At 37.5% G+C, this 13,601-nt stretch overlaps 1 protein-coding gene across 1 annotated transcript in view; it reads left to right on the forward strand.

Annotated features, from left to right (window-relative positions):
• The window catches only part of MALRD1 (MAM and LDL receptor class A domain containing 1), a 590,849-nt gene that overhangs the window by 542,067 nt on the left and 35,181 nt on the right, over positions 1-13,601 (forward strand). Inside the window, exons 37-38 of the mRNA XM_068987706.1 lie at positions 10,445-10,524; positions 10,618-10,714. Of these exons, the coding sequence (XP_068843807.1) occupies positions 10,445-10,524; positions 10,618-10,714 (177 nt within the window). The remainder of the gene's footprint in view (positions 1-10,444; positions 10,525-10,617; positions 10,715-13,601) is intronic.

A 13,601-nucleotide genomic window follows, 5' to 3' on the forward strand; every position in this document is an offset into this window, starting at 1 on the left:
CCTAGAAAAAGGCCAAAAAGCTCATTTGAGTTTTTCCATAACATCTTATGAAAAACGCTATAGAAAAACTCAAACGAGGTTTTTGGCCAACCCAATAGGGGACAATCAATAATTACTCACTGAACAAAGAGTACAGGGTTTAGACTTTTTTTTTCTCAGTTGGATGAAAGGTCATTAGAAGATTCATTGTTGTGTACTGAACAAGTACAGGACCTCATTATTAATGAAGGTCAACGTGAATCCTGAACACCCATGAACTCTCATCCCGGCCTTTGTGGGTACTCTGGTTAGTGGACATCCCTTCCAGAGCTGACAATTCATTGTTTGTTCCTTCTGGTTTTCAGCCTTACCATCTTGTGTGTTTTTGTATGTATTTCAACACACATATATTCAACGGACAGACAACAAGAATAAGGCCTTGCTGGAATTAAGTCAGAGTTTATGTTTTAAAGGAAAATTCTTTTACACTTCGTAGAATGGCAGGAGAAAAAGTTCAAAAACCTATTTCTTGCTAGTTTATACTCCACAGCAAAAACTTAATGTCTTTATCTTCTTCATCCTAGAACAAGACTGGTTTCTATTGACTTGCAGCCATTTTCAATTGCCCAGTTTGTGAGTTATTTAGTTTCTAAGTTATTTCCTCTACCTTTTCCCCCCTTTCATCTGACTCCAGGGAAATATTACTTCATAACAGTTGGAACAAAAAAAAAAAAAAAAAGAAAGAAAAACTAAGTGGGAAGCTCAAAACATCGATTTCAGGAGTTCTTTTTTTTAGTATCACATCAGTTCCCTATATGAACAAAGAGGAAACAGAAACATACTTTTTATCTGCTTTATTTCTGTTCTGAAGTAATTAAAATTGTTTCTCCTGTAATAATTTGAAGTAACATGTGCAAGTGCTTCCTTCCTATATTTGCAATTCTGTGCAATTTAGCTACCAGTTCGAGTGGTGGTAATGGTTGTTACTTAGTTGCTCAGTAGTGTCTGACTCTTTTGTGACCCTATGGACTATAGTCTGCCAGGCTCCTCTGTCCGTGGGGTTTTCTGGGCAAGGATACTGGAGTGGGTTGGCATTTCCTACACAAGAGCATGTGATTTACATTTACAAGTTATCATCCCCTAAGGACAAAATCTGACCATACATACGCTGCTTTTGGTTAGCAGGGCAAGAAGAGAGATGCAGATGTAGAGAATGGACTAATGGGCTTGGGGGAGAGGGAGCCAGGAAAGAATTGAGAGAGTCGCATTGACATATATACACTGCCAGTGTGCAATAGCTAGCCAGTGGGAAGCTCAGCTCAGCTCAGTGCTCTGAGATGACCTAGAGGGGTGGGATGGGGGTGGGAGGGAGGTTCAGGAGGGAGGTTCAAGTGGGAGGGGATAGAGGTATACCTGCAGCTGACTCATGTCATTATACAGCGGAAACTAATATATCATTGTAAAACAATTATACTCCAACAGAAAAGAACAAACTAGTGGTTACCAGTGGAAGAGGGAAGGGGGGATGGGAAACCAGGGGTAGGGGAGTAAGAGGTACAAACTATTATATATAAAATAAGCTACAAGGCTATATTATACAACACAGAGAATATAGCCAATATTTTAAAATAACTATAACTGGAACATAAACTTTAAAAATTGTGAATCTCTCTATTGTATACATGTAAAATATAATATTGTATACCTGTAATATATAATATTGTGTACCTGTAACATATAATATTGCACAGCAACTATACTTCAATAAGGAGAGGTCTATATTCCTAAGGAAATGGAATATAGTGAGAAATTTACAAATATTCATATGGTACAATGAAAAGAACACAGGCTATGCAGTTTTGAGAACCTGAATTTGCCACTTACAAAAGCATTGCTCTCTGAGCTTCAGTTTCCTCTCTGTAAATTGGGGATAATAACACTTAAAGAGAGGTTCTAAGGCATTGGTTCTCAAAGTGTGGCCTCTGTTCAGCGTCACTGAAAACTTGTGAGAAATGGAATTCTGGAGTCACCTCAGACTTACTGAATCAGAAACTCTGTGGATGGGCCAGCCATCTGTTTCCACAAACATTCCAGGTCATTTTATTACACACTAAAGTTATAAATGACCATGACTGTGGCTAAACAGATACTATTTGGACTCCGGACTTTCATTAAAATGAAAGTGTAACAAACACATTGCCCATGTGTTAACTCCCATTATTGTGATGCTGGGGAATATTTTCAGCAAATATTGTCTTTGAGCAGGATTGTGCTAATTGGAGCATACAGGAGTTAAACAGGTATAGTCTGTACCTTTAAAAAAAATTCATAGTCAAGAAAGATTTATAAAGAAACCAACAGTTGTGGTACTGTATGTTAAAAGCTATCATGGCAGCTTGCAGAATGTGCTAGAACCAAAGATTGCCCATTTAAGTTAGGCAGGGGCATGAAGGAAGGCTTCCCAGGGGATGCTGTTTGGTCTGTGTCCTTAAAGTGAGTTGGCTAGGTTGATAAGGATTGAACCCATTTTCCAGCTAATGAGAATAGATGTCTTGGAAAGTCCTAGGAGTGTGAAAGAGTATCTTAGAAGAAGGGGGCTTAAATAAAGGAAAAGAGAGTGTGAACAAAGGGAGAATGGAGATCAAACCCTCCATACCATCAAGAGGCCCTGTTGGAGAAGTCTCCATGTGAAACCTCTTCATCTAGATAGGATTATCGCAGCTGCAGAAAACCAGCAAAGGCTTGTATCAGGGAAGGTATACGATGTGACATCAGCTTTCTAAGGCAGGCTATCCAGTTCCAGTACTAGAGCAAGGAGGGCCTTTGGCCATGTGACCAAAGCAGGATTGAGCAGAAGGACGTATGGCTGAGATGCCTAGCAGGTAAATTGATGGAACTTTGGTGATTGAGATGATCAGCGGCCCCTAACCTTTATGGCGTGAGGGATCGGTTTCGTGGAAAACAATTTTTCTAGGGAGTGGGATGGTGAGGTTGGTTTTGAATAATCAAGCACATTACTTTTATTGTGAACTTTATTTTTATTATTATATCAGCTCCATGTCAGATCATCAGGCATTAGATCTCGGAAGTTGGGGACCCCTGGAAATGATGAAGTGGAAGAATGGATATGGGAATTCAGAAACTGTTTTTAACCTGTATATCTTTCTTTTAACATAAAATTCTTCTCTCTCTCTGATGCTTGAAATATCACATTCCAAAACAGAATTAAGATTCCCTTTAAAGAGTTTTCAAAATTGTTAGGAAAAAATGCAATCAGATGTGTTTGCTCATTATCCTGAATCAGTAAGAAGTATTGGATCAGGTCAGCTAATTAAAATCTAAAATATTCAAATATCAACATGTTATAAAATAGTCATGCCTCTGCATTATCAGTTTGTTTTTTATTACTTTAGAATTATTTGAACAACTCATATTGCTTAAAAAGGAGAGAGTAAACCCCCTGCTGGTTCCCACCAAATTAATCCATGAACACGTGCTTGAAAATGTGTGGCTCCTCATTTGTTTTTCCTGGCAATGAGAGAGATGAGCTGGGACCAGCACACAGATGACAGAAAGGATGGGAGGATCTTTTGTTCCAGGTGTTAGCAAGTAATGAATGGGTGTTCCCAAGCGCACCCAGAAATAAGCTGTTATTTTGTAACTCCTCCCTTATTACCTACTAGTAGCAGAAGACCTCTAAGAATTTAGGAAAGATTAGGATGCTGGCTGTGGCTGAAAGAGTCTAACTACATTTTATTTCTCCCTTTCTCCTGTTTGTGTTAAGAAAACAGGCCCTTATGCATGGATGGAGTGGGATGTTTATCTTTCTCTTTCAGGAGGGCTCTGCCTAAGACTTCTAAATGTTATAAAATATGCTGCAGCTAATTAGTCAAGGAGGAAATTAGTTCAAGCGAATTAATCACTGGTGCTCAATGTGGAATTTCAGTGCTTTGTGACTCAGAGATTATTTAGTTGTTTCCCCTGCTTTCTTGTTTTCCGTTAAAATGAATTCACCCATGTCAACACGGATGGCTCATTAGGGGCTTTCCACCATTGTCCCACTCCCCTTCTGCTGGCACAGGCTCGCCATAGGGATCAGAAAGCACTCCGTCTGAACTGATGCTTACATACAAAGTTGGGTTGGCACTACTTTCTCCTTCCTTGGAGTACTTCCAGTGGGTAGAAACCACAGGGGATGGGGGAGGGGTGTAGAAGTGTTCAACACAGGCAGTGAGCACTTTATTAAACACCTGCTCTTCCTTTCTCTACCTGTGTAACTGGTTCAAGAACCTCCAGGTAAATTTGGGTGTAAAAATGCTTTTTAAGTGACATAAGTGTTAAGTTAGGAAAGTAGAAGCTGTGAACCATGGCTTTTCACTGTCTCCTAAGATTTACTGATGCTCAGGCAGGGGTAGAGACAGGACTGTTGTCAGATGCCAGCTCCCTGGAGGGTCAGTATGTTAGGGCAGGGAATGATCATGACCGTGGTTTATACAGAAAGCAGAAGGCTGAGTATCAAAAAGCCTGACATAGATAATGCTTTACAGTTAGCAATGTGCTTTCATGTGCATTTTTTTAATTCAGCTCTCCTACACATCCTGTGAGATGAGTTGTACTTGTTACTCTTTATAAATAGGAAACTGAATTTTTTTGTGTGTGTATAACTTGTGTAGTATTTTGAAAGTCTAGATGAATACCATGATTTTTCTTTAGTTGGGTGGAGAAAACTGAAGTCAAAATGTTAGTGTTGCTCAGTTGTGTCGACTCTTTGCAATCCCATAGACTGTAGCCTACCAGGCTCCTCTCCCCATGGAATTCTCTAGGAAGGAATACTGGAGTGCTGGCCATTCTCTAGGCAGGAATACTGGAGAATGGCTAGCCATTCTCTTCTCCAAGGGACCTTCCCAACCCAGGGACTGAAACTGGGGTTTCTCTCTCTCTCTCTCTCTCTCTCTCTCGCTTTTTTTTTTTTTTTGCTTGTCTTTGTTTTTTATTTTTTAACTACTGTTGCTTTTGTAAAAGGAAAAATAATCACTTTTTAATAAATGAAAAGTATGTCTCCTCTCTAAATAAATCAGTAAATAAATAGTAAAATGAAGTGATCTGACTCTCCTAAAGCTACAGAGCTAGAAAGTGGCTTAGTCTTGCTGAATGAATCCAGGTGCCCTGATTTTCCTTTCTTAGTCTTTCTCAACACCACATCTGCCTCCTGTATCCTTAGACGTTTGCAGGGTAAAACTTAATGTGATAAATGGACGTTTTCAGACAATGAAAATCAGACCCCAGTGTCTCTCCTAACAGACAAAAACCGTGAAGTTAATGGCAATTATAAACAATTATATTCCGACTTTAGGAAGAATGTGGGAAGCAAAACCATGGAGTAAACAGAGCATCAGCTGAAAGCCAAACAGATACAGTGTAAGGGCTTGTTCACAGCGTACCTTTGATGACTCACTGCTCAACCACTCTGGGCATTTATTTTCTCAACTATGAAATGGGGAAATAACTTGTATCCTGTAACATGGGTGTATCACAAATAATATATTAAAGTATTTAGAATATTGTTTAGCACATAGGAGGTGCTCAATCCACTCCCTATTGGGTTTAGTATATTGTAGTTTTCTAAAGCATGAATGTCATTGTAGAATGATATCAGTTCCTATAACAATATTCATAATTTTAATAATCATAAAATGTTACTGTAAACATGCCTAGCAAAATAAAACAAGTCTACTACTAGAATGCTAAATGATTAATCTGCACTATATTCAAAATCACTTCTTTCTGAAGGAATTTCCCTTTTGCAGATTTAAAGAACTATAGAGTAAGTATTTCTGAAAAAAATATACTTCAGTAAAGAACTGGAAAATCTAGAGGCTAGATTAGCATCCCAATAACAATTTGAACATAATTCAGACATATCTCTCCAGATCCCATCAGTCATTGATGGTTTCTACATACTCAGATGACCATTTTTTCTGACTCGTTGTATAATATATATATATAAACACTTCATGCTCTGGAATAAATACACTTTAATAAATCACTTGTTCCATACATGTCTAGTTGTGATTGTACATTTTTCACTTTCTGAGTCTGGAGAAATAGATTCTGGAAGCAGTTTTTTTCATCTTCTCCTTCAGCATTTTTCTTTCCCTTTCTTATACTTCATATATTTTATTTTCTTTTTTGTTTCTTACTTATGTTTTAAAAAGGTTTTTATCTCCTAAGTTTATGCTCTTGCCAATTCTCTAGCATATCTTGGCCATCCTTTTTCTATGTGGCAGACTATCTTGTATGTATTAGACATTGAATAAATATTTTAAGAATAAGGGATTATCGATTTAATGAGGAGAACTTCAGGGATCAAAATGGAAGAGTAGGAAAATGGGTTTTGCATGTGTGCTCCTAAAAGACCAGACTCCAACTGGCTCAAATGATACAGAAACTTATTGACTCATGTATCTAAAAAGTCTGAATGCAGAGCAGACGTGAAATCGGAACAGACTGAAAAGGTTCAAGTGCCATTAAGATTGTTCCTCCCTTTCTCTATGATTTCCTAGGCTATGTTTTCCCAGTAGGTTATTTTATCCTCAGGCTGGCTTTTGTAGCAAAATGGTAGCTTCATAAGGCTATATTCTTCCTTGTTCACATCAGAATTGGGCAGAGGATAATTCTTACCACAAATATCCATCAATGTGTACCCACTGGTGACAGAATTACTTCTGGAAAACTTACATCCATGTCTGTCTATGAACCAACCCCTGTTGACTGGGAATGCTGTCTGGTAATGGACAGGGTCCTGAGGCAAAACACTGCACCAAGGAAAATGAGATAACCCTAGAGACAGGCTGGGGTTCCATCTCAACCAAACCATGGAAATGCTTATAATTTGATGGAGGGAAGGGAAGGAGGATGGGTGTTTCAGTGAATTTGGTGCAGGCAGTCATAACATACATGGTAATTGAGTAGCAGCTTGAACCTCCATTGTTCTAAAATGAGGCTGAAATGCTTCCAAATCCCCCTTGGAAGAAAAGCTATGACAAACCTGACACCATACTAAAAAGCAGAGACATCACTTTGCCAACAAAGGTCCGTCTAGTCAAGCCTGTGGTTTTTCCAGTAGTTATGTACGGATGTGAGAGTTGGACCATAAAGAAAGCTGAGTGCTGAAAAATTGATGCTTTTGAACAGTGGTGTTGGAGAATATTCTTGAGAATCCCTTGGACTTCAAGGAGATCAAACCAGTAAATCCTAAAGGAAATCAATCCTGAATATTCATTGGAGGGACTGATGCTGAAGCTGAAGCCCCAATACTTTGACCACCTGATGTGAAGAACCGACTTATTGGAAAAGACCCTGATGCTGGGAAAGACTGTAAACAGGAGAAGGGGATGACAGAGGATGAGGTGGGTGGGTGGCATCACCGACTCAACAGAATGAGTCTGAGCAGGCTCAGGGAAATATTGAAGGACAGGAAAGCCTGGCGTGCTCCAGTCCATGGGGTCACAGAGTTGGAAATGACTGAGCGACTGAAGAATGGAAGATAAGGCTGAAATGCTGCAATGTTAAACTCATTAGGTATATGAAATAAATGAGAAAGCACACAGCCTCACATTAACTCGGGATAAATTAAATTTTCCTCAAAAACATTTTGTTTATGCGTACTTTCTAAATAAAAATGAGTTATTTTTGACATTTTGTCAAGCTTAACAGGTCATTTTTTGATTTAACTGTTTCTTATGACTCAGTATGAAAAAGCCTTCCAGAATAATTTCATCACATCTAGCATTTCTTTTCTTCTTGACGTGAAAACAAAACAAGCCTTCTCATTTACACTGAGATATTGTAGTCTTTGGCTTCCCTGTTGTCTCATTGGTCAGGAATCTGCAACAGATGCAAGAGATGTGGGTTTGATCCCTGGGTCAGGAAGATCCCCTAGAGAAGGAAATATAACCCATTCCAGTATTCTTGCCTGGGAAATCCCACGGACAGAGGAGCCTGGCAGGCTATAGTCCATGGGGTTGCAAAAGAGTCGGATATGACTTAGTGACTAAACAATAACAATAATCCTAGTCTTTAGCACAAATATTATATAGTGTTTATCATCCTTATATTATTAGATCTTGTTGGGTTATACAAGAGGTGGAATCACCATTGTATTCAATCTTGTCTAATCATAATGTAGCTAAAACATTACCTAGAAAGGATTATTTGGTTTTTAATTTTCAAGCAAATAGGATGAATCTCATTGCCCCATTCTTTTAGGGATCTCACTCTTGGTATCAGACAGTTATACAGGATTCCCCACACCCACCCGACTCACCACCCAGCCACCCAGCTTTTCACAGCTGCGCCTGGAATGCCCCACCTGGACTGGTATTCTCTGGTTGGCATCTGCTTAGGCAAAGCACACCAGGTTCTTCCCAACAGATCATCTACTTTCCCTTTTTCTCCCCACAAGAGCCTTCACCTTCTGTCCCCAACAGCTGTTAAAACTACCCAGAAGGCTGCCACTGAAAATAACAATCTGTGCCTTCCTTCTTCAGGAAGGAAGTCTCTTATTTTTCATTTGGTATGCTACTATTTATGATTTGCTAGTGAAAAATAAATAGTTGAATGAGATATCTAAGCTTCAGATTGCACATGAAGAGGAATAGAGAGGATGACTAGCCTTAAAAAAAAAAAATCTCAGTGATCTTTAGGATTGACTGGTTTGATCTCCTTGCATTTCAAAGGAACCTCAAGAGTCTTCTCCAGTACCACAATTTGAAAAGCATCGATTCGTCAGCACTCAGCCTTCTTTATGGTCCAACTCTCACATCTGTACATGACTGCTAGAAAAATCATAACTTTGACTATACAGACCTTCGTCAGCAAAGTAATGTCTTAGATCAAGTCAGTTGAAGGCAAAATGTGAAAGACTGACATGTGGATTCACACTGCCAATCTGAGAACTGATAAAGAATACTCATTAAGGTTTATGAGAGTAAAAAAACAAATAGACTCAGATCTTAAACATTTCTAATTTATTTTAATTTGAATAGAGACATCAAAAACAACTAAATTGTCTTAAATTTCTTTTTAAAGAATATTTCCTAAGGAAAGCAGGCATTCTTATGGGCCCCCTTGAACCTCCTTTTTATATTTAATATTTAAGGAAGCTATTGCTTTTTTGAAGAAATTGATATTGGTTATTCAGATTTTCAAAATCAAAAGGGAGATTGAGAAAAAAAAATTAACTGTGTGCTGAAGAAACATTGCTTCTAACACATAGCTTTTAAAAACATTCATTCAAAAGCCAGTTTTTAATCCAATTGGCAGGAAACTCAACCAAACCCTTCTTAATTTGTATCCGGTTATTTCTGATAAATAAGAATGTATATATAAGCTTTCACATTCATATGCAAACACATTCTACCAGAGAAATTCTGACACTTATGCTGCTTAGAAATAAACCTCATTTCCCTTTGAGGCATGAGTTAGTTTCCAGTTCTGAACTTTCTGAGGGCCATCCATATCAGAGCAGATGTTCCCAGTGTTACAAATTTCATCACGTATGACTCTAAATAAAGCAGAGATAGTGAAATCCTATAGGATTGATGGTATTTCCAATTTGATTACTAATCTGATTCCACATCTATGAAATTGAAGGATCATCCCCTTATAATGAGAAATAAAAATACTCTGATTTATATTTATGTTAATCTATTATTTGAATATTCTCTATTGGTATCTGAAAGAACTTAAATCCATTCACTATTGAAAAATGTGCTAGCTTTAGAGTTTGAGACAAATGAAAAAGTAAAGTAATATTGGGCACTGGTGAAAAGTGAAGTCAACTTTTGAAAACAAGAAATGAATCTTGTCTCCACCATCAGTTCAGCTCCATTGCTCAATCATGTCTGACTCTTTGCAACCCTATGGACTGCAGCATGCCAGGCTTCCCTGTCTATCACTAACTCCTGGAGCTTGCTCAAACTCATGTCCTTCGAGTCAGTAATGTCATCCAACCATCTCATCCTCATCCCTTCTCCTCCTGCCTTCAGTCTTTCCCAACATCAGGGTCTTTCCCAATATATGGAAATATGGAATTGGTCTGCCACTGTAATCAAAGGAACTGTGAACACAGAAATCGAAGAAAATATAGTCCAATATATGGAATATGGTTCCCACCAAATAGATAAGGAAATCAAGCCCCCACCTTACAGATAAAACAAGGAGGGAATAAATACTGAAAAAAAAATTCTCTTACACAATAATATGAAAATAATAAGATTTATTTATTTTTTTTTTGCTTTGCTTTAGCATTTTTGGTTTCATATCAAAGTTACCCACATTCCTGGTATCTCATTATTTTTAAACATTCATTGTTTTATTCCATGACAGTACTGCTAAAATATGTTTCCACTTCTTTCTTTCTTTATTTTTTTTTACCAACTATCACATTTTATCTCATTTCCAGATGTGCACAAGGTTGGAAGGGAAATCGTTGCCACATCAAGGTTAACCCACCAACTGCTGATTTCACGAACACTCAGAACAGTAAGTGACATTGTGACCAAAATCACTTGAGTTTTGGAGTCTCTAATATTTTTCACTGAATATTTACATTTTTTCATTGGTTTGAAATTCCAGATATATGGACCCTCCTGGGTATTGGATTAGCTTTACTGATAGCTCATATTACACTAGCGGTCTTGTGTTTTCTTGCCAACAAAAAAGTACCAGTAAGGTAAGTGATGCCTTCCATTGCTCTGGCAGACCAATTTTCTGAAACATTTCATTTGTTATATTTTTCTTTCATTCCATATTACATTCAGGTAACTTTAGTTTTCCATACTTCGTGGATTAATTTTTCTGGGAAGAAAGCCTAAGCTATTTAATGATTAGTAGTTTTTAAATAAAAAGCCACAAGTTTACTTTTCTGATTATGTTAGGAACATTTTTGATGACACCAAATAACAAAATCTGACGTTTGGCCCAAATGAAAAATGCACAAGGTGATGGATGTCCCACTTTCTGGCAGTGCTCAGGGTCGTCAGCACATCTATCAAAGAGACCCTTTCTCAGCTTGCTCAGGGAGGTCTTGCACCAGTGCCCCAGACCAAGACTCCACGTCCTGGGTGGCACGCAGATCCGAAGCTGAGATCTGTGTACCTGGAGGGACTCTGTGGGCTCGACTCATGCATGGTTAAGACCTCACAACCTATTGCGCCCTTCAGGATTCTGGGGCTTCCTACTCCATACCCATCTTCTATCATCTGAATGAGAAACACATCACATCCCCCCAGTAATGAAAGCGATTGTCTTTCCCATGAACTAAACAAGCTAAGCGCTCAAAATAAGACTTAATGAAATTTTAAGAAATTAAAGAAATGCATCGTGTCTTGCACACCTGCAATCTGTGTTCAGAAATTTAGATTTGCTGCTAGCCAGTGTCACAGAGCCCTGCATAAGCTGCCTGTTCCTTGGTGCCAACTTATATCCGCCTCTTGCTTGAATTCTCCACAGATCTCCAGCCTGCAATCATGTTAATTAGCAGACACCAAACTCGATATCATCAATTAAGGCAAATTTATTATAAAATTATAGTGTTCATTAGGAAAAAAGATACAACGTTTTAATCCGTTACTATTAAGGTCTTACTCATCTATTAATTCTTTCTTTCTTATGTGCCTAAAATATGCCAATGTGGATACAAACATGAATGAAAATAAGTCTGGACTTAATGTAGTGGGAAAAAACATAAAGCTACTAAGTGAAATACTGGTTTTGTGCTACTATATAGTAGCATTTTCCAGAGAAACAAAAAAATGGATAAAAAGATAGAAGCTAGCGGCAGCAGCAGCAGCTAGCTAGTTAGATATTCTGTTATTTCTATCCTTCTGTGTTTATATATATCTTTAAATATCAAATATATATTTATATTTAATGCATAAACATAATATACAACCTATACAATAAACTAGTAATTATTATATTAATATATTATTATGTTTAAATATGTCAGTATATAATATATTAAGATATCTTAAAAATTAACATATATCTTCCTATTAAAAATTACATATTAATGTATTGCATTTATGAAATATGAATTATAAAATTGTTTATTAATATTGAGACAATCATATTTAATTGTATTAATAATGTAATATATTAAGAGAGAAGGATTTATTTGCTCATGTAATAGTGGGGACTGGCAAGCGTGAAACTTGCAGGGCAGGCCTGCAAGCTGGAAAGTCAGGTAAGCATTGATGGTGTAAGCTTGAGTCTAGAATCTTTCAGACAAGCTATCAGACTGGAAACACGGGTAGGATTTCTCTGTTGTAATCTTGAGGCAGAATTCTTTCTTTTTTTTAAGAAATCTCAGCATTTACTCCTAAAGCTTTCAAATAAGTGAATGAGCCCCACCCACAATAGAGGTAGTAATCTTAAAATTGGCTGATGGTAAGTGCTCATGACATCTGAGAAGTCCTTCACAGTAGCATCTCGAGTATGGTTTGAACGAACAATAGGGCTCCACAGCCCAACCAAGTTGACACATAAAACTAATCATTGCAGTATATAAATAAGTTTTCATATGAACACAACCAGCAGAGGTCCTCAAAAAGAACCTTAAGTTTCACACCTTCTCTGGATTCATATTGGACAACCTGCATATTCTGGGCTATGGAGAGACCTCTAAAGCAAATGTTGGTGGCACTGCAGCCCAGCCTAAGAGATCTCTTTTCCTCTTTCTCTCCTTTCTCACTTAGAGTTTGAAATCATATTTATTTTCTTAATTGAGGTACAGTTGTTTTACAGTGTGGTGTTAGTTTCTGGTGTATAGCAAAGTGACTCAGTTATATGTGTATATACATATATTTTTTCCCAGATTACTTTCCATTATAGGTTTTTACGAAGTATCAAATATAGTTCCCTGTGCTATAGAGTAGGACTTTGTTGTTTATCTGGGTTTTTTTTTTGCATATTTATTTATTGCAATTACTTTTTTTAATTTTTATTTTTACTTTATTTTACTTTACAATACTGTATTGGTTTTGCCATATCTGTTTTACATATAGATGTAAGAGTCTGGCAGGCTACAGTCTATGGGGTCGCAAAAGAGTGGGGCACAACTTAGCAACTGAACAAGTGTGTATCTGTTAAACCCCAAACTCCTGATTTATCCCTTCCCCATCCCTTTCCCCTTTGGTAACAGTAACAAACCATAGTTTGTTTTCTATGTTTGTGAGTCTGTTTCAGTTTTCTAAATAAGTTCATTTGTACCATGTTTTTTTCGATTCCCTGGGACATGTTTTAACATATGTATTTAAATTTAACAATAAGTCAGCTTTTTCGGAAAATTAAGTTTGAGTTGGTTGATTGGCTAGTTAGCACGACTGGCTTTGTCACTTAGATGAGATGGTAGACAAATTCCATAATTTAAAGAACTCAATATAAAATATTCCAGAAATTCTTTTCTTTGCAACCACTAAACTTATAGCTTACTGTGAACGGTATCAGATTCTTGATCTCCAAAGATTTAGCTTCAGGGCTGTTGTGTGGCAGAAGTTCATTACAGTGAAAAACAAAGAAGGCTTCTGACAACGACATCAGAAGGGGATGGAGAGTGC

Source organism: Capricornis sumatraensis, chromosome 15 (genome assembly GCF_032405125.1).
Source record: "Capricornis sumatraensis isolate serow.1 chromosome 15, serow.2, whole genome shotgun sequence".
Taxonomy (NCBI): Eukaryota; Metazoa; Chordata; class Mammalia; order Artiodactyla; family Bovidae; genus Capricornis; species Capricornis sumatraensis.